Source organism: Rhipicephalus microplus, chromosome 1 (genome assembly GCF_043290135.1).
Source record: "Rhipicephalus microplus isolate Deutch F79 chromosome 1, USDA_Rmic, whole genome shotgun sequence".
NCBI classification, from domain to species: Eukaryota; Metazoa; Arthropoda; class Arachnida; order Ixodida; family Ixodidae; genus Rhipicephalus; species Rhipicephalus microplus.
The window spans coordinates 156,413,614-156,438,053 of NC_134700.1; the positions used below are offsets into that span (position 1 = coordinate 156,413,614).

The 24,440-nt window shown below is 47.4% G+C and overlaps 1 protein-coding gene across 1 annotated transcript in view; it reads right to left on the minus strand.

The window, feature by feature from the left end:
* The window catches only part of LOC119177799 (phospholipid-transporting ATPase ABCA3-like), an 84,697-nt gene extending 81,311 nt beyond the window's left edge, over window positions 1–3,386 (minus strand). Inside the window, exons 1-2 of the mRNA XM_075867635.1 lie at window positions 3,335–3,386; window positions 124–431 (exon numbers count right to left, since the gene is read on the minus strand). Coding sequence (XP_075723750.1) covers window positions 124–431; window positions 3,335–3,386 — 360 coding nt within the window. The remainder of the gene's footprint in view (window positions 1–123; window positions 432–3,334) is intronic.
* Between the last annotated feature and the right edge of the window lie 21,054 nt (window positions 3,387–24,440).

Consider the following 24,440-nt stretch of genomic DNA (forward strand, 5'->3'; position numbering starts at 1 on the left):
ACGTAAAAATAATCTGCAGCATCTCTTCATTTTTACAACTGCTCAACCACTGTGCTCGAATATAATCTATGAAATTGTGATACCCCGTAGAAGTGTACCGGAGACTAACATATACGTTCCCACCTGGATGATGTGTGCCATGTCGGGCTGCGTGTTCCAGTAGGTATAGGTGCTTATGGGCCGAAAGTAGGTGTCCCCTCTGCGCACTAGGGGTTCAACAACCACGGCGTCGTCCTGGATGCCCAGCAGCAGCACCACCATCAGCACAATCTCGAGCAGCGTGGTGGTGTAGTGGCGCTGCATGCGCTTTATGTAGATATTCTTCCACAGCACCATCAGAAGCTGGCGCCAGGGAGATGCGCCGGGATGGAGCGCCTCGGAGGTCGCACACTCTGGGCTACCTGCTTTAACATCGCCAGCTGCATTGGCACCTGCAATAGTAGCGGGCCACTACTGTGAGGGGTACGGGACAATGAGTCCTAAGTTAGTGCCCTTTGAAGCGATTTATAAGACTGCTTTCATCGTAATGGTGCTGAACAACGAACAACCTTTATTGAAAAGGCGTTGTGTTGCATGGGAATGTTCGCTTTTGGTTTTCTTCATCGCACGCCCACAGGACATTACGTAATTGAACTAGGTGTAGCTGTGAATTATTTGGCTGCGGCAAAAATACCAGCCGCCTTGCCTGAAAAAAAAGATCTTTGCCTCAAATTCTTCCAAGCTGTGCCTACCGATATCCTTCGTGACCGCGCTGCTCCTGTGTTCGAGCATCCAATGTCCTTTATGCGACAACAGCAGTGGCATTTTAATAGAGTAAACAATATTCCACTGAAGCTTTCGACATAAAAATAAAGCCTTCATTGTCGCACGAGGCAATCGCCCAAACGTTTCATTCCCCACACAACACTGGCATTGAATGCAGTGCAAATATTGTTTTTCTTTAGCCATAGCGCACGCCTTTATGTCTGCGTAAATATCTAAGAAGCATATTTTATAGCCTATTTCAGCAATGCTGGCTCTGTACTGTCGCCTCATAATTATGAAACGCCTGGTGAGTAGGATATGAAAAGTCCGGAGCGGCACCGTCTCGGTGACCGAAGCACGCTAGCTGATCGCCTCCGTGACGAATGTAATGGTCCGGCTATTTTTAGATTTGTAACGCTTTTGTAGTTTTTTCGACGACACATGACTTGTATTTGTTGTGTGCGCCGGGTAAACAGTAGGTGCTTATACCCCTGTCACACGTAGCAATTTAAGTTCGCTTTGAGCGAGTACACTTAGCTGCGACTGTCATTTGCGCGCTGTCACACGAGCAAGTTTAGTGTCACTCGCTGCAAAGTACACTTCGCGGCAAGCGCGTTCGTTAACCTTACTTCACTGCGACAGCTGCGATGAAGTGTGTAGCCTCGGTATACAAGTGGCTTGTACAGAAAGACGCTGTTGCCTAAAGCAGCGCTCATAATATATTTAAACCATTGTTTTTGTTATGATGGATATTCGTGTGTATAAAAAAAGTTATGCAATACAACAATAAGCTTGCTACTTTCGCCGTTGGGCTCTTTCCAGCCACACCCGCTAGGGGGATGCGGAAGCACATGCACAACAATGGCTGCGTCCGTCGCGTTGTTTACTTCCATATGCACTTGCACATGTGTGGGTGAGGTCTTCTCTAGTAATTTAAGATGGCATGTACCACAGGTGCTACTTCCACGAAGACATCGTGGTCTGAAGATGAGACACAGGTGCGAAAATAACAAATATACGTTGTGCTACAAATCCGTCAATCGCCACTGCCATCATTTCCTAATTACTCTTCGCTTTCTCATGTAGCAGTGAACCGCCAAAATGACACTTCGTGAGTGTAAGTACACTCGCACAAAATTGCACTTAAGATGCCACGTGTGACAGGGGTATTGGTCTGAGTTCTTGCGGAGGAACTCATTTTTTACCATGTGGTCGCTGACTGACCTACAAAAATTACCATCCGTTTCTCAATCACCGAGCTTGCAAGGGTTAATTGTCTTGAAAGCAAACTGTGGCCTTCATTTTGTCATTTTTATGCCCCGATATCATAATTATCAAGCATGACTGCCAGTTTGATTTTTCAAACAGTGGAGGCGGAAATGTTGTAGGCCCGTGTGCTCAGATTTGGGTGCACGTTAAAGAACCCCAGGTGGTCAAAATTTCCGGAGCCCTCCACTACGGCGTCTCTCATAATCATATGGTGGTTTTGGGACGTTAAACCCCACATATCAATCAATTTTTCAAACAGTTTCAGAAGTGCTTCAATAAAAAAGGTCTTTTTCACCGCAAAGGCGAAGCAATAAATGCGATAGTGACAAATCGGAATGTCACGCTAATCACGGCAAGCAACTCGGAACTAGCAGCGCGCTGCTCAAGCACAACAAGTGCGCGAAAAGAACACACATGGGCTGACAGCCAACTGCAAACTGTCACAGTTTAGTACTTAAAGCACACTCCCAAACACAAAAGAGAACGCACAGGTATACAAAAGACAGCTGAGAAATAAGCCCTGTTACAGTTTTTGCATCGTGTTTCAGCAGAACGCTTTTTTGGCAGAAGTGGTCACTTTGGTGAGGGAAGTAACAATTGTTTGCTACGTAACGTCAATGCAAACTTTCTAGAGAAAACAGAAACCATTCAAATCACCCTAACACGAGGTAAGCTCGTGCGCATGCGTGACCACACTCTGTAGGGCAAATAACAGGTGGTAAAGTTAGCGACATGCAACGATCGGAGTGACGATTTTTAAAGGACGCGTTTCGCGCCATTTTATTGGTGATCAAAAGAACCCGATAAAACACTTCCAAGATCTGCCTACCACACTCAGTTATTGGTGTATCTAATTAATACGCTGTTGATATTCTGAAAGACATATCCTCTGTGGCCGTGTCATCTAAGGCCACGCGCTGTGAACCGAGGAATCTCAAGCAGATATCTTTGCCACGAAAAATATGTTCCTTTGTTGCGCCCTAGAGCAAAATCGTGTGGCATGACGTAGTACATTGAAAGGGAGAGCCGTGACGACGCTCTGAGGATGCGTCTGGCCCACCACAATAGTGCCACCTGCTATAGCACACAACTCCCGCCTATTAGCGCTGTAGCTCAAAACAAACAATAACGGCAGCCCGCTATGGTTTTGACACGGCTGGAAGCTTGCGCGTCAGGTGCATCATCAAAGACAGTTTACCTGTCGCATGTAAAGTAAGCAATCATTATTCTATGCAATCGCGCCACCGAATCTGTCATCTGTCTTCACTATAAGAAGTCATGTAGGAATCGTTAAGGGAATAATTAACTGGTGCTGACTCACCTTTGGGCTCTTGCAGAGCAGGTTCTCCTGGTTCTTCGAAAGCAACATGCATCTTCAATATCAGGCCTAGTGTTCTTGAAAGAGCACGTAAAGCAACGCGTGCTAGATCACGGACAGATTCTTCTTCCTCTATTGCGATGGCACGTTGTCTCGAGCATCGCCACCTCTACCAAGCTTTTGTTTTTTTTTCGAATGAAAGTCACAGTAGGACAGGCACCAAAATCGGACGGCAACCTGACACGAAACTCGTTGCAGTGTGTGTTTTGCCTGCTCGCACGAAGAGCTGCATGTTTATTATGAACAGTGTACCGGATACTAGCCTTCTCAGGCTATCGTTCCAGATACCTGTATAAGCATTATTTAATGAAGAAATGAAAATAAAGCACTTCACATGAAAAAAATATTCCTGATTCACTCATGCCTTTGGTAATTAGGAAAGTACCTTGAAGTGTTGGCGTATACGGCTTCAAACGGCCCATTGGTACTCTGGCCTTAGCTCTCCTAAATTAGGCAATTTAGGTTCACTAAATTAGCTGCAATATAGCAGTTGAAGAGTAACTTTGAGTCAAAACTCTACAATGACCGCCTTTTGATTACGGCGAAGGCCGGAACGTGGTGGCCTGGTCTGTATTAGATGTCCACCGGAAAACAGGCCATTGACGCAGCCTCTGTATCACTCCCAATGAGGACGTTTTACCACGGTGAAAGTAACGATGAACGCTGTCATCTGCTTGAAGATGGCTGTAAAATCCAGCTTTTCTTCGTGTGCTCACGTCGCGTTAAATCGATCCGGGGGAGTTGCACAACAGACCAAAAATTACTCGTAGAAAGCCATCTATTAGCCACTCGCTGGTTTGAACGTGGCGTGCTGGTTCGTCATAGAGATTACAGCGGCAGGCCCCGACTTGTTCAAGCGTGCACGCACGATCACACTGGAAAAGCCGCGAATTCCAAAAAAGTGCTTAAGGTCACGAGGCGCGCGTGGCGTATTTTCCTCGCCCTGCCTGTTTAGCTTCAAGCTCTTTTGTCGAGACTAGGGAAGATATAATATAATTGCAGCATGCGGCAAATCTTTGTAACTTCACTCGCACCGGATGGATTCTTAAAATTTTATGTGGAGTTGAATTCGTGAGAAAACGCAAGCTCTGGGACTGTAGAGACACTCCCCCAAGCTCTACCTCAAGCAAGTGGGAGATGTCCCTCAGGAACACAGTTCTCCTCGACCAGCAATGGGTCGTCCAGCAGGCCCACGAAACAGCCGCCAGGTATTCCCTGTCGGTCCCTACGTGGGAGACGCCCGCTACGCGCTAAGCGTGCCCTGCAGGACTAAAATTAAGTTGTTTAATTCCATTTCATATGCTCTTTCAGTCAATTCATTCCATCGTTACTTGAAAAAGTGTTTCAGGGCTACTTTAACGTATGACAAAACGAAGGTTACTTTGACCTATCATACACGGTGACGTAGCGGACTTCGGAAATACATGTCGCGTTAAGTCGGGTATAGATGTCGTCTGCTCCACAACGTAGACGTGATCAAACTCTTCTGCTTTGGTAAAGTTTGATTTCGAAGTGCCTGCCCCGCTGGGAGATTTTTAAGCTTTGCATATCGCGGCGCTGCAAATTCCTTCCACGTACGTGCACGGGAGCGATTGGCGGCACGGCGTAGAGTAGGGAAAACACGCGACGTACATCCCTGGTTTCCATTTTTCTACCAGAGATGGCACTGACTATCCTGAGTCGCAGTGCCACCAAGCGTTGCATTGGGATCCTATTACGGCACCGTTTAAAAAAATTCTCACGAGTCGATTGTCGTTGTACACTCGTGCAAAACTTCCCCATAGCAACTGAAAGTCGACCTTTGGGTGGTTTAGATGCCATTCAAGGTCTCGAACTGGCTGGCCGCCTACTTTCTCGCTCCTGGTTCGCACCTCTTGAGAGAGGTTTTAAACCACTTTCAAGAGATTGGCTACGAAACATCATTAGAGCACGTTAACAATCGTGCACATTTTATTTCGTGATATCGGGGCTTTTACATGCCAAAACCATGAAATAACTATGCGACGCACCGTAGTGAACGGCTCCGTAAATTGCGACCCTCTGGTGTTCTTTAGCGTGAACTGACATCAAACAGCACACGAGCCCATGGCACATTCACCTCCATCGAAATGCTATCACCTCTGCTCGGATCAAATCGAACCTGAAACCAACCATGATCATAACAGTCTTAACCATAACCACCACAATTACTGTACCGCTGAAGCGGACTGGTTGGAACTATACTTTATAGTTCCAACTCGATTCCTTGAGAGACATTCCGCAGTCTGCTTCAGCGGTACTGTGGTCGCGGTGGTTATGGTTAAGGTTGTTGTGGTCGTGGTTGGTCTCGCTCCTGAAACGCGAATAAAGTAATATTGTAGGCATTCAGTACACCTATCCTCTTCACTTGTACATTATCATCATTCAATCAATCAATCAATGAAGCTTTATTTTCATAAATAGATATATGCAATTACAGGGATTATTTGGACCGATAGCCTAAAGTGGCTAGTGGACGGTCCAATACAATGTGCAACATAAAAAAGTGTTCAGGTCAGCTCTGAGGTAACAACATAAAAAAAACAATCATGTGATACAGATAACACAGTAATACATTTTTTCTTGCAGATATGCATACTTATTAGCTTGCAGCTAGTTTCTATACATAGGCACTTATTAAAAAAATACAATGAAAATCGAATCACACACACATGCTTACATGTCTTGACTCCACAGAAAAAATGATTTACATGCCATGCTGAAATTACGTGCCGTTTTAATCTCTAGGGGGACCGTGTTCCATATTTTTGTTCCACTAAACTGTATCAGTCTTTCTCCGTAAACATTAAAACATTTGGGCAGATTGAAATTACCATTCGAAGCATGTCGCGTATTGCGTTTAGGAATTGAAAAAAGATCAGCAGGCAAAGGTGAATTTCTATTAATTATGTTATTTACTGAAACAGCAATTTTGTAGTCACGCAACATCGGAACCGAGAGAATGCGTTGTGATTGGAAAATATTACTTACTGATTCATTATCATGTGTTGCTCATGCATCCTCATCGTTGTCGCGTAGCATCATCATCTTGGTCGATTCATCGTAGCTGTCGGCTGCCGGTTCCTCGGGCCTAATAAACGTCATCCAAACCAAGACTTCATACGTGGTGGAGCGTGCTATTAGATCCCCCGTCGTCCTCTCGACCAGTCTACGCCCTGGAGCTTGGGCCAGGTGTCCGGAAATATGTCGCACGAAGATGAGGTCGCTGCTGCAGCCATTCCCACTCCACCAACGCGTGCCGCGCCTTTTTACGTCACCAACAACTCCAGCGTGAGCCCCATCCCTTCGCTGGTATGCGCGGGGAATATGTGGAGGAATGGCTGGGCGATTTCAAACGTGTCGGCGGTGCTAACCGGTGGGACAACACCTACAAACTCGCTCACGTCTCATTTTACTTCACGGGTGTCGTGAAGACGTCGTTCCTCAACCACTTCATCAATATCCCCGACTGGTCAGCCTTCAAAGATCAGCTTCACCATGTCTTTGGCACACCGGCTGTTTGTTCGGCTCTCACTAAGAAAGCTCTCGCGACTCGGAAACAGCACATCGGGGAGTCGTATACATCCTACATCGAGGATGTTCTTTCACTTTGCCGCCGGGTTGACACACCAATGACAAAGTCAGACAAGGTACGCCAGCTTCTTAAGGGGATTGCACCCGTCGCATTCAATGCCCTTGCAATCAAAAATCCGGCTACCGTTGCTGACGTTACGACAACTTGTCGGCGCCTCGAAGAACTTGAGTCTATGAGCTTACAACCGGAAAGTGACGTGGCTCGTATTACGGCGGATCCAAACCTACGAGACACGATAAGGGTGATTATACGCGAAGAATAAGAATCAATGAGATTCACACTATCTTCAGTGTGTCCCATTCAGTCTTCTTCAACGTCATTGCTTTATGTCATCAGGGAGGAGCTCACGTCCATGACCCACATGGCCCACTTGCAGCCCACTGTCGCTCGCACTCTCCCATCGTTCCCGGATGCCACAGCCGCGCCATCAGGCACGGTCAGCTCGACATCCCCGCCACGAACGTACGCGTCGGTTGGTGCCGAACCCCCCACAAGCTTTCCCACGAGCTTTCCATCACCACCGCCTGAGCCGTCATCTGTCCCTCTCACTGCTCTCTCGCGCGGTGCAGTTAGCGCAAGCTACAACCCTCCTTATCGATCGACTCGCCATACGTGCTATTATTGCGGATATCGTGGTCACATTTCACGCTTTTGCCGCAAGCGCCAGCAAGACGAGCGTCGAGGGTACGACATACGCGAACGGGACTAAACCGCAGGAGCCTTGTACCAGGGCCGCCGTTATTCCTCACCGCCCCATTGGTTTCCATCTCCGCCAGCATCGCGTGAACTGCGCAGTAGTCATCGATCCACCCGACGCCGTTCACCGTCGGCCTACCTTCGCTTCTCTTCTCCTCTTCAGCCTGCTTTCCTCGCTTCTGATCGGCGTCCGGAAAAGTAAGCGATGCAGTTTTTGGAGGACAAACTGCATTACAACAAAGGACTCCAATTCCTCCAGCGCGCCCTTACAGTATGATTGCGGTCACAGTTGAGGGAGTGGACGTTGATGCTTTGGTGGACACTGGGGCTGCGTTTTCTGTTATTCGTGCTGATTTGTGTGCCCGTCTTCGAAAATTCACGACGCCTTATGATGGACCAACACTGGTTACAGACCAGGGAACAATGATTCGCCCTTCCGCTCTCTGTACTGCCCGTGTGCTCTCACGAACTCATTTTAGGCTGGGACTTTCTTTTCTCTGTTTCCGCGGCTATTTGTTGTGCACAACATATTGTCCATCCTACTGACACGGACCACTTGCTCAACGACGAAACCTACAGGCCACTTCGACTCATCGCTGCGGTGGACATTGAGTTACCACCACACGAACATATCAAGTCACAGTTTTGTCCAACGATGACGACTCTCGTGACATTTTGGTCACTCTGTCACCCCGTTGCCTTAATAAAGACATAGCTCTCGCATCAGGTGTGGCTTGCTTCAACAATGGATCAACTGTCCTCGCTGCTACCAACGCCACACCAGATAAAATTTTACTGCCACGAGGCACTACTGTCGCCTGCGTTGCCGATCTGGAGCCGGTGTGCGTTGTGCCTCTTACCCCTTTTTTTGCTTCATTGCCTGTTTATAGGCGCGCACATCAAACCACAAGCAGAACAAAAACAAGCAGTAACAGTCCGACAGAAATTAGAATTCCCTACGTGCTGCCAAGGGCTCCACCCTCGACAACCACTCAGGTAAAATCTCCTGAGTTTTCTGCAGTTACTTACTTGGCCATACATTCACGAAAATACATTCGTGCAGGCCGTGCATCCTCATCGCGATTGCAACCCGCCACACGGGCCCGCCATAAACAGTGAAGTCCACATAGCATAATCAAATCAAAAGGCATTCCCTCTTCGTCCACTATTAGCAGAAATCTTATACCATATGAATTTAAATGTAATTCTTTCTGTAACGTCCTTTGAAGTACATCCCAAAAATATACTCCCTCCCAACAATGTAAGAAAACATGGTCAATAGTTTCCGGTTTTTTACAGATAAGGCAATTTGTCCCCCAAGGTAAGTTAAAACCACGGTCTGCTTGAAATGTCCTGACTGATAATGTACCTGTATGCAGCTTGAAAAAGAAAGGCTTCGCGCCAGGAGCCACGTGCATTCTCTTCACTCGTTTAAGCAATTCTTTCCCATCACCTCCAGCGTACATGGCACGGTACAGCGGTTCAGGTAAAACAACATCGCATACATCTTTGTACAACTTCTTTCGAATCGCTGAAAACAGATATTCATTGGAAAATCTACCAGATAAAAACCGTACACTTAGAATAACCTCTTTAAGATACCCGCGCACAGCACCAGTCATGTCATTCGTGCTAACCACATATCCATGTAAAGCCCGCATCAGTCTCATTTGGCACACTGTACGTAAGAAAGGGTCCCTTGAGTAGCGAAAAAAAAGAACCTATTTACGACTTGGCGTATGAAAAGATGTGTCAAACCAAGCCCTCCGTGTTTCACTTTTCGAAACAGATTAGTTCGAATGCATCTCTCCCAGTTCGAAGCCCACACGAACACTGCGAAGATGCAATGGAACTTCTGTATGTTTGCCCTTGAAGAATGCAATACTTGCATCACATACCAAAGTTTTGAGGCAAAGAAAAGATTACAGACAGTCGCCCTAGCAAACACTGACAGATGATAACCGTTGCATCTATTAGCTTTCGTTCGGATTTCTTTCGCTTGTTCTTGCCAGTAGTTCTCATTATCTTTATAAAATTCCAGTGGCACCCCTAGGTACTTGACAGGTGTGGTCACCCATTTAACATTGGCAAAATAGTCTGGTTTTGACGACCACTCTCCGTGCCAGAAACCCAGACACTTTCCCCAGTTTACTAGGCTGCCAGTTGCATTGCCGAACCTTTTAACCACACTGATGGTAGTGGTAACACTATCTTGATCGATACAACAAACAGCCACATCTTCGACATATGCCAAATTTTTAACTTCAGATTCTTGTAATCTAAAGCCACGTATGCAACTGTTTTGAGTTATTGCTAAGCACAACGATTCTATATATAAACTGAAAAGCAGCGGACTCAGCGGACAGCCCTGACGGACCGAACGCTTTATGTTAATTGTATCTCCTAGCGTCCCATTGATTACCAGTCGGGTTGTGCAGTTCCGGTATGCCATAGATACTCCATCTCTGATTACAAAACCAACGTTGACATGGTCAAGAATGGCAAGCAGAAGGTTGTGGGAAACACAATCAAAAGTTTCTCGAGATGAATCTGTAGAATGGCGGCCCCTACTTGATTGGCATCGCTACACTCGAGCATGCAGCGCATCTTGTGTATATTGGTCTCAATGGAGCGTCCCATAATCCCGCATGTTTGGTGCGGCCCTACCAATTCTTTGATTACCCCTTGAAGTCGCCGTGCTAGTACTTTTATTAAAATTTTGTAATTACAATTAGTTAGTGATATAGGTCTTTACGAAGAAACTAATTTTAACTTCTCCGAGTGTTCTGTCTTAGGTATCAAAACTGTATGTGCTTCACTAAAGGACCTAGGGAGACCATTAAGTTTATAAGCTTGATTGAAGACATCTGCAAGTACTTGGGATAATTCATTTTTAAACTCCTTATAAAACGAAGCACGAAGCCCGTCCGCCCCCGGAGATTTACCAGAATTCATTTTATCTATAGCCCTTTCTACTTCCGTTGGCGTTATAGATAGCTCTAAAGCTGATTTGGTGTTATCTGACAACTTTGGCATTCTGCTAAGGAACTCCTGCTTAAATGCCTCTGAATCAATGGGCGTGGCAGCGAAGAGTCCTTCGTAGTGTTTGCCAAACGCTCGTCCTATGCTCTTATTGTCTGAAACTTCGATACCGTTGACTTCAATGGCATCTATATGATTTCGTCTGGCATGACTCTTCTCTAATCCAAGCGCTGGCTTCGTCGGGCGATCATCCACAATCATTTATGTTGCTCTGGCTCGCACTAGCGCTCCGCGAAAGCGTTCCTCCTCATATACCTCTATCCTCTGTTTGATACTCCGCAAATCGTCACCATATACTCCGCGTTTTTCACATTCAAGAGCTGTTAGCCTCTCAAGTGTTCGTCTAAGCTCTTTCTCATTCTTCTTATATTCAAAAGATAAAACGCTAGATCTCTCTATTGCTTTTATTTTGATTCACTGCTTGAATAGCTCCCATTCTTCTCCTATTTTGTCCATACACTCTATGTTAATATTACTTATTTCTTTAATAACTGATGCGCTAAACGACTCATTCCTTCAGGGGTTAGAGTTTATTTTCCACTGTTCCCAAGAAAAGGCGTTCCTTTGTTTTTTGACCCGATATTGCATTTTACAAGACAGTGATCGGAAAAGGAAACAGGGACAACATTATAACTGCTACACTGGGATATCGCATCTGCAGTAAGGTAAAGTCGATCCAATCGGGCATTACTTGTGCCTTGAAAGCGGGTATACTTCACATCTCGGGAGCTACGCAAACACTCCGCTACATCTACTAATTCGTGTTCAATAATTACCTGTGCCAGGACATCACTGCTTCTGTCTTTAACGTTGCGCCTGCTTGATCTATCACTTTCATTCAAGACACAAATGAAATCACCCACCAGTAAGAGTTTCCTACTAGTACACATATGTTGTCGTAAATTGGAAAAAAAACGATCTTTCCTGGCCAATAGTTGGAGCGTAAACACATAAAATGCGCCATTCAGTGCCACAATAAACAATATCACGCCATACTACTCGGCCTGAAGAGCAAGAAAAGACATTTTCTATGACTAATCCGGGCCGTTTTCTAACAAAAAGAACACATCCCCCTGATGTGCCTATGGCCTGGCTCACAGTGGCAAAATACCGTGATGTAAACTTAAGCACCAAGCTCCCAGTCTCCTCCTCGCCTTCAACTTTCGTCTCCTGCACTGCAAGCACATCCAGGTTTTCTTACAATAACAACCGGTAGACTTGGCGCTTTGCTTCTTCTTTGAAGCCAAGCCTCTAACATTCAGCGTGGCGAAGCTAAATGATACTTGAGGCGCCATTACAACCATGTGGAGGAGTTAGGCCCGGAGCATGGTGCTTACCTTGCACGTCTACCGCTACGCTAGACGCCTCCAGGACCGGCCGGCCGCCCGGTTTCACTGCACAGTAGAATTTAATTGCTCACAGCTTTTTTGTCCGTCGTGCCACCAGCTCTTGCTCTCATGCTGGTGCGTCTACCAGTCGGCGTCTTCGCCGGTGGTTCTTCCACGCTACTTGCACTGTTCTTGTCTCCCGTCTCCACAGGTTCTTCCAAAAGTCTTTTAATGGCTGGGACGGCACCGCTAGGCCAAGAGACGCAGCTGGCGTTGCACATGTTTCCGTCTATCTTCATGTCGAAACCAACGCTACAAGAGGCACCATCGACTACTTGGCCTTGTTCCGACGCATGGGCAGACGCTCCGACTACTTCACCGCCTGCGTCTGTCACTGCATTGTCAGCTGTCTCGGTCGATACAGCTGCAGAACCTGGTCGAGTGTCCACAGGTGCCGGTGTAGATTCGTCTACTGATGTTGCAGATGTGCAGTTCAAATTTTCTGCGACTTGATCTCCTCAACCTTCAGCCGCGTCCTCTGCTTCTGTAACGTCCATAATGTGTTCTGACGCATCTTCGGCTTCCGCTGACGCGGTCACTGCGGCGTACGAACGGACGCATTCCGCGTCCCCGTGCCCGAAACGCCGGCAGCGAGAACACCGTGGCACCTTACACTCGCGAAGCACATGTTCTGTTCGGCTGCAACGCAGGCATTGAATAGGCCGACCTGGGCCAACACTAAGGCTAATTCACCGGCGACTCTTATCTGATGAAGTAGGTTCTCGACTTTCATACTGCTTTTCAGCTTAATGAAAACAGTGCGGGTCGTCGAACTCTTCTCATTTACTCCTTCCACACGCAAGCGTTCCCGGGTCACTTCTGTAAATTTCCCGAACGCTGCCAACGCCGCGCGTACATCTTCGTCCGAAACTCCGTGTAACAGCCAGTGAAGCCGCAGCCTCACTTTCTGCTCCTGAGGGTCGATAACGAGGCAGCGGCGTCCCTTGACCTGGATTTCTTTCAGTTCAGTCAACCTCTTCGTCGCCTCCTGGCTGTTAAAGGTGACGGCCCACACTTGGTTGATCTGGTAGGCGCCCAATGCAATTACGTCGGGGAGCAGTCGTTCCTTGTCCAGGGCGTTTCGGAAATCTTCGACCTTGAAAGGCCTCACTGGAATATCACCGTGAAAAACACTGTGTTCAAAACAATACGTCCTGTTGGCGGATTCGGCAAGATGATCTCAAAATCCTTGTCACTTTCGTCTGTAATCCTGTTTCAGCGGCCACCAAGGACCACCTTTGCCGCTCCGCGGGAGCCCATGATTCCTGCGTCCGACGAGTGCGAGTGCCGGCGAAAGAATGTTATGCCTCTTACCCCTGTCTCCTCTAAAGGCCATCCTGCAGATTATGCTGCTTCCTCAGCCTTTACAGCAGCCATCAACAAAGACTTGACAGACTCACAGAAGCAGAAGCTGCTTAATTTGTTGGAAAAGCGCGCAAACTCTTTTTACGTACATTCACCCACCCTGGGCCAGACAACCGCTCGGGCACATAGTATTCAGACCGACGGAACATCTATTGTGCACCGCCGTCCGTACCGCGTCTCTCTAGCCGAAGGAAAAGTCATTGAGGAAAACGTAGACGATATCCTGCAACGGGAGATAATCCGACCCTCAACAAGTCCTTGGTCGCCTCCCATCGTTCTGCTGCGTAAAAATGGCGGTTCCGTACAATTTTACGTCGATTGCCGAGCACTCAATAAGATCACTAGGAAGGACGTATACCCCATGCCACGCATCGATGGCACCCTCGATTCCTTACCGGGTGCTGAATGCTTTTCGAGCTTCGACTTGCGTTGCGGCTATTGGCAAATCCCCATGCACGAAGATGATAAAGAAAAAACTGCGTTCGCAACCACGGACGGCCTATACGAATACAATGTTATGCCGTTCGGTCTATGCAATGCGCCCGCAACTTTTCAGCGCATGATTGACACCGTGCTGCGCGGCCTGAATTAGAACACTTGCCTATGTTACCTCGATAATATTGTTGCCTTTTCATCGACGATTCCTCAACATCTTCATTGCTTGGAAGAGGTCCTGACTTGTCTTGCTGGCGCTGGTCTTCAAATTAACACCAAGAAGTACCATTTCGCCAACAGATCTATCAAGGTCCTCGGTCATGTTGTGAGCAAGGACGGAATTCGTCCAGACCCTGATAAACTGCTGCAGTGCTTCGCTTCCCTCGCCCTGACAAACCGAAACATTTGTGAAGTTTTCTTCGTCTCGCCTCTTACTTTCGGCGATTCATGCAAAACTTTGCCTCCATAGCTGCACCACTCCATAAGCTACTTGCTTCCGGTATGCCCTTTCAGTGGTCTCAGGAATGTGAATCGGCTTTCGACAGGTTGAACAGTGCCCTTACGACCAACCCTGTGCTTTCTCATTTTCACGATGATTCATCGACTTTCCTGTACAGAGACGCTAGCGGCCGCGGTTTAGGAGCCGTGCTCCTGCAACGCGACAACTCTTCGCGAGAGCGAGTCGTTGCATACGCCAGCCGCGTCCTCTCCGCCGCCGAGAGGAACTACACGATCACCGAGCAGGAGTGCCTCGCCATCGTTTGGTCAGTGCAGAAATTTCGTCCATATCTGCACGGCCTCCATTTCACCATTGCGACCGACCAGCACGCTTTATGTTGACTTTCGACACACAAGAACTTGTCGGGACGCCTCGGCCGCTGGATTCTATGCCTCCAAGAATAAGATTTTGACATCGTATACAAGTGTGGCAAGAAACATAGTGACGCCGACGCTCTTTCTGGATGCCCACTACCAGCGGCTCCACTCGGGGTTTCCGCAATCACTTTGCCCAACACACCCTAGGAGTCCACGTCTACGGCGGTTTCCTCTCTCGCCGCTATGGACCAGCTGCCTTCGGTTGACCCCCACGTTTTTCCTTCTCGACAACTGGCTGACCCATACTGTCGACGTATTATAGGCTACCTCACTGGCAGTTCCCGTCCACCTAATTCAAGGCTCCGTCGCTAACTCTCGCAAATTAGCTGGACAGCTCGGTGCTGTACCGCAAAATTTACCATCTTGACGGTCAACGCTGGGTTCCCGTTCTACCCCGATCGCTACATTCCGAAGTCCTCAGAGCGCTTCATGACCATCCGACTCCTGGTCACCTTGGTTACCACAAAACCTACGATCGCCTTCGAAGTCGGTTTTATTCGCCAGGCATTACCACTAGTGCAGCTCAGTATGTCAGGTCCTGCACTATCTGCCAATGTAGAAAACTACCAGCATTTGCTCCAACCGGTACACTACAGCCTCTTCTGTGCCCAGCCACACCATTCGAAGTTGTAGGCGTCAATCTTTATGGCCTCCTTCCTGTCAGTGCTGCTAAAACCGTAGATAGTAACAGCCGTTGACCATTTGACGCGCTACGCCGAGACGGCATCCATCACTACTGGTTCAGCTTCTGAAATTGCCTATTTCATCTTCCGAGCCATTATACTACGTCATGGTGCTCAATGTGTATTGCTCGGTGACCGTGGAAGGACCTTCTTTTCACAACTAGTGAACGAACTTCTTCACACCTCTGGCACAACTCACAAGACTGCCTTTAGTTATCATCCCCAGACTAACGGCCTAACTGAGCGATTCCACCGCACCCTTGCTGACATGATCGCCGCCTATATTCAACCAGAGCACAAGAACTGGGACGTAGTTCTACTATTCGTCACTTTCGCCTACAATACGGCCATTCAGCGGACAACCGGCTACTCACCATTTCACCTAGTTTATGGACGCTCTCCTATACTTCTTTCCTGGACGTATCTTTCTTTACCTGCCATCAAATTCATCTCCATCCTCTTCAGAGGAATCTTGTTTTACGACTCGCACAGTGCTGCCAACGTGCTCGTATAAACACTGAAGCCTGACAGCAAGACGGAAAGCTGGTTTATGATGAATCGCATCCTGCTGTATCCTTCTAACCTGGAGACGAAGTGCTCGTTTTGACGCCTATTCGCACCCCTGGTTTGTGTGACAAATTTCAGCCACGGTTTACCGGGCCGCACGCAGTTCTTAAAAAAGACTTCACCAGTGAATTATCGCGTGACGCCAGTTGTAGCCCCAGCAAGTTGCCGTTATCGAACTACAGAGGTCGTCCATGTCTCCCGTATGAAGCCCTTCATGCGACGTTCTTTGTCCCCCCTTGACTTGCCGTGGCCAGGCTGGCCACTTTACGGGGGGGGGGGAATCGGCGTGGGCATTTAGTATACCCATCCTCTTCACTTGTACATTATCATCATTATCATGTGTTGCTCATGCATCCTCATCGTTGTAGCGTAGCATCATCTTAGTTCATTCATCGTAGCTGTCGGCTGCTGGTTCTTCGGGCCTAATAAAGGTCATCCAAACCAAGACTTCATAGTATATTCGCGTTTCAGGAGCTGGATTTCATCAACATTTTTACTAGAAAACATGCACGCAACTCGACATCAGTATTGCATTTAAGTTTCGTAAGGCTTGAGGCCACTTGTGTTAGTCAATGCTCAATTTGAAGCAAACGAATTTAGAGCGCGAGTTTCGTTTCCGGCTGCATTTCGATGACACCAAAAAGCAATGAATGCCCGTGTACTAAAGTGAAGGTGCACGTTAGTTACGCCAAGTGGCCGACAATTCCGAATTCGCTCCCCATAACGGCATCTCTCACTCATATCGTGATTTTAAAACGTTAAACCCCAACCATTATTATTAATAACAAACGAAGCACAATTGTTTTTGTGTAGAAAATGCAGCATGAAGAAAGAATCGTGCGAACGTGCGCGCTGAGCTCAGCAGACGACGAATAATAAATCCGTGCCCTCCAGCTTAGCAGTGTGACTCCTCACCTTCCAGTGGGTCACTGCTGAGACATGCATTTGCATTTTCACTGTATCCTCTACTTCAATAAATGCCAGTGCAAACGCGCGCTCTTCAACTGAATCCGCCGTTGCACCTTAGTTCAGAGAGTGGTCGGGGAGTGACGCCACATGAGGGGCACGGCTGCGTGCATCACACGTGATTCCGAGCAGTTTCCGCCGGAAATGCGATGTAAGTACGTGTTTCCCACTCCAATGTCATACGCACGGCAGCTCGCCATGCCTCTGTCAGGTTTCTTCCATCGTATTCTTCTTTGTGGCTGGAAGCAATGCCACCGCCACCTCACAGTGCTACAGTCGATGAGAAGCTAAGCATAAAAAGTAAAGTGTTCCGCAGTTCATTTGTATGCGGTAAAATTACTGCCCTTTTTTGGAACTACTACTTTTGTAGGGTAGATCCATGGAAAATGGAAGAAATGTGGCGTCGTGGGTGGAGTTTCAATTTATTCTCAGGTTGTCACCGACTATAGTTTTGCAGCAGGGTCCCCGTGACGTGTTTCTATTCGTTGCCTGTATAGCACCGCGAACGGCGACACGCTAGCTCAAAACATCGTATCACTTACAGAGCCAGCGTGACCGCCAACATTGTGATGAAAAAGAATGCAAGACGCCCCCCCTCCTCTCCCACGGATATGTACACAACTGAACAACAATTACTTTATATTATTCCCGTCGTGAGGCACTGCATGAGGGGCTCTCTTTCCCTTGGCCGCAAAGCGCACGCAAAGGCTCGGTAATGGGGAGAACAGGAAAGGGCTAAAAGAGGTGGCCATGAACGGCTGGATTGGAAGCATCTGCCTAGCATTCATAAAATAGAGGAGGCGCTTGTATTATCACACGTGGCAATCCACTTGCTTAGATGTATATCTGTTCATTTTTTAAGTTGGCTTATCTTGCTTGAATGACCCGTGCACGCAATGCTTTGAAAAGACACATACACAAACACACACGCGCGCGCTGCTCCTAGAACCCTTGAAATCATCATCATCGCAAGCATTAAACGAAAATGCGCATATTTAAATTGTCATAAAGAAACCAGACAAATGCAGGTGACGTGAATCTCGCCACATTTTTCCGTTTTTAGTCTCTCTCTCTCTCTCTCTCTTTTTTTTGATGAGTCAGAATGTCAGCCAAGCTCACACAGTCTTCTTCTCTCTTACCCATTTGGGCCGCAAGCATTTGCCTAATCCTGTTCAGAGTGAATGGTCTCCAACCTTGCGTCTAGGCGTGACCAGCGTGAGCCGTCAACTTTCGAAGCAATTTGTCGCTGCGGCAACTGAACGACGTCATCCCGGCTGTGGCGGCTGCATTTCCGATGGAGGCGGAAATGTTGTAGGCCCGTGTACTCAGATTTGGGTGCACGTTAAAGAACCCCAGGTAGTCAAAATTTCCGGAGCCCTCCACTACGTCGTCTCTCATAATCAAATGGTGGTTTTGGGACGTTAAACCCCACATATCTATCAATCAACTGAACGACGTCTTATAGCGGCTTCTGACCACGCCTGAGCTCACAGCCACAGTGTTCTGTTCGCGCCCTTATGCGCATGCGCTTCGGTGCCACCTCCTCGCCGAGCACCCGACAAATATGATATGCTCGGCAATACGCGGCGATTCTGGTGATGCTTGGGTGACGTATCAGTCGTTGCTGATAAGAGCGCGGCCGCTACCGCAGGCCAGTACCACCACCGCTGCGCAGCAGCCGCATAAGTGTCTGGACTCGACCGCCGCGGACGAGGTAAGGCTTGTCTGGCACTAACAGGGCACGTTTATAGTGAGCTCTTTACCGACCCAAGTGTACTAATTTTGTGCTTCTCTTGTTTCTTCTTTGTGTTAGGGGATTTACTAACACGGATACGACGATTGGTAACTTGGACGAGCGCTCTTTGTACTAGCTTTAGCACTAACGTTGACTTAAAGATGTTGCCAGCGGTGACTTCGTTGTTGCGTATCACGACAGTTACGCATTACAAAAAAAAACTTGCGAGGGATTAACTAACAAATGATTTTTGTGAGCCGTCATCACTGGTGACGTGTGATGCGTTGGCTCGAGTCTGGAAAAGAACGTCCTGAAGAGCAAAATAGCTAATGCTTTGTGCTGTGAAATAAGTATATGCTGAGTCAATCTGTCAGGACGAAAAGACTCACCGTATTACTGTTTCGATAGATGTGAAAGTTGTCGCATCCACAGCGACAAAGGTCATGAGGGCGTTATCGAATACATGTTATCAACATTGACTCAGGGCTCTGAAAAATGATACACGTTCACCGGATCAGTGACTAAGATTTCGAAGTGTCAGCCCTGGCTATCAAGGTGATGGCTTCAGTTCATCAACGGTAAAGAAGATTGTTTGCCAAGCTACCCTGTCATTACAGCATCGCAGAAACATTTGCGAGCGTTGCCAATGGCGTGCCTAGTGCTGGCGGTCTTCTCGAGTTATCGCAATCATTCGCAATTTGTGGGTACAAAAGGATAATCCGTCGTATGTGACAGATGGGTGTGGCCTTCGAAAATGGCTTGTAGGCTACAGTATCAAACGAAATCAAGAGGTTGTTTTTTTTCTCATAGCGCGCAGCATGGAAAGTGTAATGAGAAGTAGTTGCGTTGAAGAGGTCAGCGAGCAAGGAATGTACCGTATTCCAAGACTCACTTACGTTGAATGTGTCGCTCTGTGCAAAGTGTAACCTGGCACATTCTGTGACGGCCGTCACAACGTGCCCGCCTTCGTCTGCTCTCGCATCAGCGTGCACCAATAGCAATATCGTGGTGATATTTATTATTTGGAATACCGCCCGAAGATAGCACTGCTTTGTGGTTGAACTTCTGCGCAGCGATGAAAGTAGGACACGCACTGCAAAGAGTGGCGAGTGGACTCGATGGTTACCGAAATCTAATACAACTCGTCACTTTACTTACACGCGCCATATTCCAGTACAAAGTCGAGTACTCGCATGTGATTGGGGCGAAACTACACGTGTCTCATCAGAAATGCAAGGGGTTAAGAACCAACCAAGCCATTTTGAAATGGTTGGACGCGCCAAGGCACGGCATGTTCCGAGCGATGGAAAGTCCAACTCCGTTTCAGACATTAAAACTTCTTGCGGTGAAAAAAAAGTGATTTACACGTAGCAATACGAAGTCCAAGTAAAACCGCTCAGTGGTGTCGTTGTTGCGATCATGGTGTACCACAATATCTATCTGTATACGCGACCACCGGCGAGAAAGCGCTTGGATAACAGAAGGCGTACAACACCAAGTCGCATTGTCTGTATTGTCTGTCTCCAAGATATTCACGAGCAGGTGTGTGGTGGCGGGTGTAACAGTGACGATGGGAATTTGGAGATCACATGCCATTACCGCAATAAACAGGTTTGGCTTATCTCACAGAAGAGGATTGACGGTGCTGATGGAGCGTTGTCTTCTGAGCGTCATTGGTAAGGCCGAGGAGCGTTTTCGCTGCTCACGCCAAGGGTCATTGCGGCCCAAACAACGAGATTGTCGTAAAACGGTTCGGCAAGTCCACGTGCTGCGCCCATGCCCTTCCATTGCAAGAACGAAAAGAAAATTGCGTAGCCGGTTTCGCCTTTGCTGGTAAAGAATTATTTTTGTTGGGTCGTATTTGCAGGTGTCGAGAATCCTTCGGTTTTGTGGTGATAAGACCATAAAACGAGATTATCGTGCATGGCCGTGGTGACGACATGCGTGCTTCAGATTACAAGCTGAAATGGTGAAGTAAGATGGCAACCAGGAAGAAGAAGTGAATGGAAGAAGCCCGTAGCTTCATTTCGCTCTCTTAATTCAGTTATTATATTGAGTTCAGGATCTTTTTACAGTGTGTGTGGTGGGTGGACTGTCTCCAGAGTGGCAGCTAAACATCGGTGAGTCGGAGTTTCACTACGCATCGCGATCAGAGTTGCCCCTTAGCGGGCCCGTGCCTCATACCTGGCGAAGCCCGGGTATGGGGGACAACGAGGTGCCGCTAGCGCCAAGAGGAGCACCACTTATCCATCCCGCTCGACTTCAAGTTGCTGCAGGCTCAGCAACAATATCAACGTCCCATACAGAGAGCAGCGAGGCCTCGCAGTGCAAGAAGAGGCGTACAGAGGAGGAAGAGGTTGACAACGATGACGCTACATCGACGTACTCTCTCAATGACATGACACAGATGGATACAGAAGCACCCAAGGAAGACGAGGGAGCTTACACGGTGGTCACCCATCACAAGAACAGAGCTACGGGGATACCGGTGGTATTCAGACCAATCGCTGCCGAGGATTCTTTCTGGAAGGTGAATCCCAATCGCATAGCGTCTGAGATAATCTCTGCTATCAATGAGAAAGTGACATCATCAAGAATCAACAGAGACGGAAGTTTTTGTGTTGGAGTACGGTCGTTGTACTCGGCAAACAAGTTACTGCTGATCAAGAGTCTGGCTGGATTGCCTGTACAAGTGATGATACCTCAGTCTTACATGAAGACCCTAGCAAAGATAAGAGTTGTTCCACTCGAATACAGTGATTATGACCTACTGGATTATCTTAAAGATGCTGGAGTAATCTCGGTCACACGACAAAAGAGATGGGTAAGAAATGAAGATGGAAGTGCCACAATGCAGCCCATACGTAATGTAATACTCCAGTTTAGACATGACAAGCCATTGCCAAAAAGAGTTGCTCTCGGCTTTACGGTCCACACTGTCGAGGAATACATTGAGCCGGCGGTAAGGTGTTACAACTGCCAGAGATATGGGCATAAGGCTAAGACTTGCAGGGGAACCAAGAGATGCAAGGTATGTGCGGGCGCACATGATTACAAAGAATGCACCTCGAAGCGTCAACCTAAGTGTGCAAACTGTGCTGGACCACATCCGGCGTCGTTCTCAGGCTGCTCTCGAAATCGTTTGGCATCAGCGGCACAAAGAGAGAGAATTGTAAAAGGGTACCATAAGATACAAAAAGGTCCAGCACCCAATGCGGATATAGTCGAAGATGTTCCTGCGGCACAAAGAAGTGCAAAACAGCGGCGCCACGACTCTTACTCGGAAGTATTGAAGCGCTCAGCACCAAAACATCGCGTTGGAAAAGAAGTCCGGGCCCAGGAACATGCTGAAGTGGAACTTTCTACCAGGCCAGACACAGCCAAGGAGCCACTGACTACCAAAGAGAAGGGTCACAGCAGCTTGCTGAGCAAAACTTCTTCGAGAAATGCGATCTCGGCGGAGACAGCCGGAAGCGAGCAAGTCATTTTGCCAATAATCTTTGCGGCTCTCAAAGCAATTTTACGATCCCTGCCACAAGCAGGTTCTTTACCAGAAGTGAAATTGCTGCTAGATGTTGAGCATCTTCTCTTGTCGTAATCATGGCTACCGGACTATCTAACTGGTACAAAAGAAGTGCAATATTCCAGTGGAACTGCAACGGTTTGCAGAATAAGAGTGGAGATTTTCGGAAATTCGTCGCTCAGCACGGGTTTCCGATTTTGTGTATTTCCGAAACAAGAGTATCCACTAACTTTCGCTTGTCCAATTATGTGGTGTACCAAGCAGACCGTCCTGCTGCAAAAAGCAGAGTGATGTTGTGTGTGAGACGCGATATTCCGTCGACACTTGTGGCTACTTCAAAAACAGATGCGCCGGAATTTGTTAGATGCAAAGTGAAGTTTGGTAACATTACTGTAACTGTAGTTAGTGTTTACGTGCACCCTCAAGCAAACGTTTCATACGCAGAGTTGGCTGCAGTGTGTAGATCTGACCATGATCCCATAATTATATGTGGTGATTTTAACGCGCACCATGAATTGTGGGGTAGTGAGCGTTGTAGTGTAAGGGGATCTGCTATAGCAAAAATATGCGAAGATTATGGTTACACTATACTAAATGATGGTTCTCCAACGTTTCTACGGGGGCATAACTACTGCAGCGTACTAGACATTACGGTGTGCTCCTCTGAATTAGCGGCTGGAGCAGACTGGACTGCAGACGCTGACACAAGAGGAAGTGACCATTTGCCAGTATTCATATATCACCCAAAGTTGAAGAAAACAAGAAATAACCGCACAACAAGAATTACAAACTGGGCAATCTTTCGAGAACTACAGAGACAAAATCTTGAACCCTGTACTGACGCAGAAACGTATGCATCTAAGATAAAAAAGTTTCTAACAAAAGCAACTCGTACAGTACCCATTCCAGATGGGTATTCGGGTGTTGACGCTGAGTATGAGAGGCTTCGGGCAATACGACGCCGATCTGAAAGAAGATATCGCAGGTCAGGTAATTTAGAAGATTTCAAGGTTGCACAGAAAGTACACACTACAATGCGTAACCAACTACAGAAGCTTTCAACCAAAAGGTGGCAAGATTTATGTGCCTCACTTTCCCCATTTACCTCGGCGACTCAACTGTGGAACATGGTACGCGCCCTCCGACAGCCAGTAGTCCACTCGAGACCACTACAGGCTCTAGCGCTGTCTCGAGGAGTTAGCGAACGGGTGATTGCCGAAGAATTTTGCAATCTTATACTGAGAAATGGAGAGACCGCCCAAACGAGCGAATATAAATCCTCGGCAGAATCAGCTTCGGCGGTTGTAACAAAGTCCTCTGCGATCAGTTCATCAGATCTGGATGACAGCTTCACACCAGAGGAGCTCCAATATGTGTTGTCTTCAGTAAAACGAACAAGTTCACCAGGAACAGATGGAGTTACATACGCTGCTCTTGCTAATTTGGGCAAAAAAGGAAAATTACACCTGTTGGACATCTATAATAAAATTTGGCAAGAAGAAAAAGTTCCGGAAAGTTGGAAGATATCAAAAGTAGTACCGTTGCTAAAGCCAGGGAAGAGCCCTATGCAGTTGGACTCGTTTAGGCCGGTTAGTTTGACGAGTTGTTTTTCAAAAGTGATGGAAAAAATGATCAATGAACGAATTTTATGGTGGCAAGACATGAAAAAACTACTACCAGAAAGCATAGCCGGCTTCAGAAGAGGTAGATGCACAATGGACTGCATTCTGGATTTGGTCACAGATGTGGAAAACCAACGAACGCAAGGAAACATCACTGTCGCTGTATTCCTTGATGTCCACCGAGCATACGACACAGTGAGTCACGTTCACGTTCTGGAAGGCCTGGCGTTACAGGGATTCAAGGGCAAGATACTGCGTTGGATCGCTGACTTCCTGAAGCACCGGAAAATTTTTGTAGTTACGCAGGAGGGCCCAACGTCAGAACATGTCGTCAACCAAGGAGTGCCACAGGGCAGCGTACTAAGCCCTACTCTCTTTAATGCAGTCATGGCGCAGCTCCCATATAATCTTCCACCCAACATCAGATGTTCAATATATGCTGATGATATAAGTATATGGACGTCTGGTCCATCGTTTTTGGATATACAACAAACTCTACAAGAAGGATTGGATAATGTAGACCATTTTCTAAAACAAA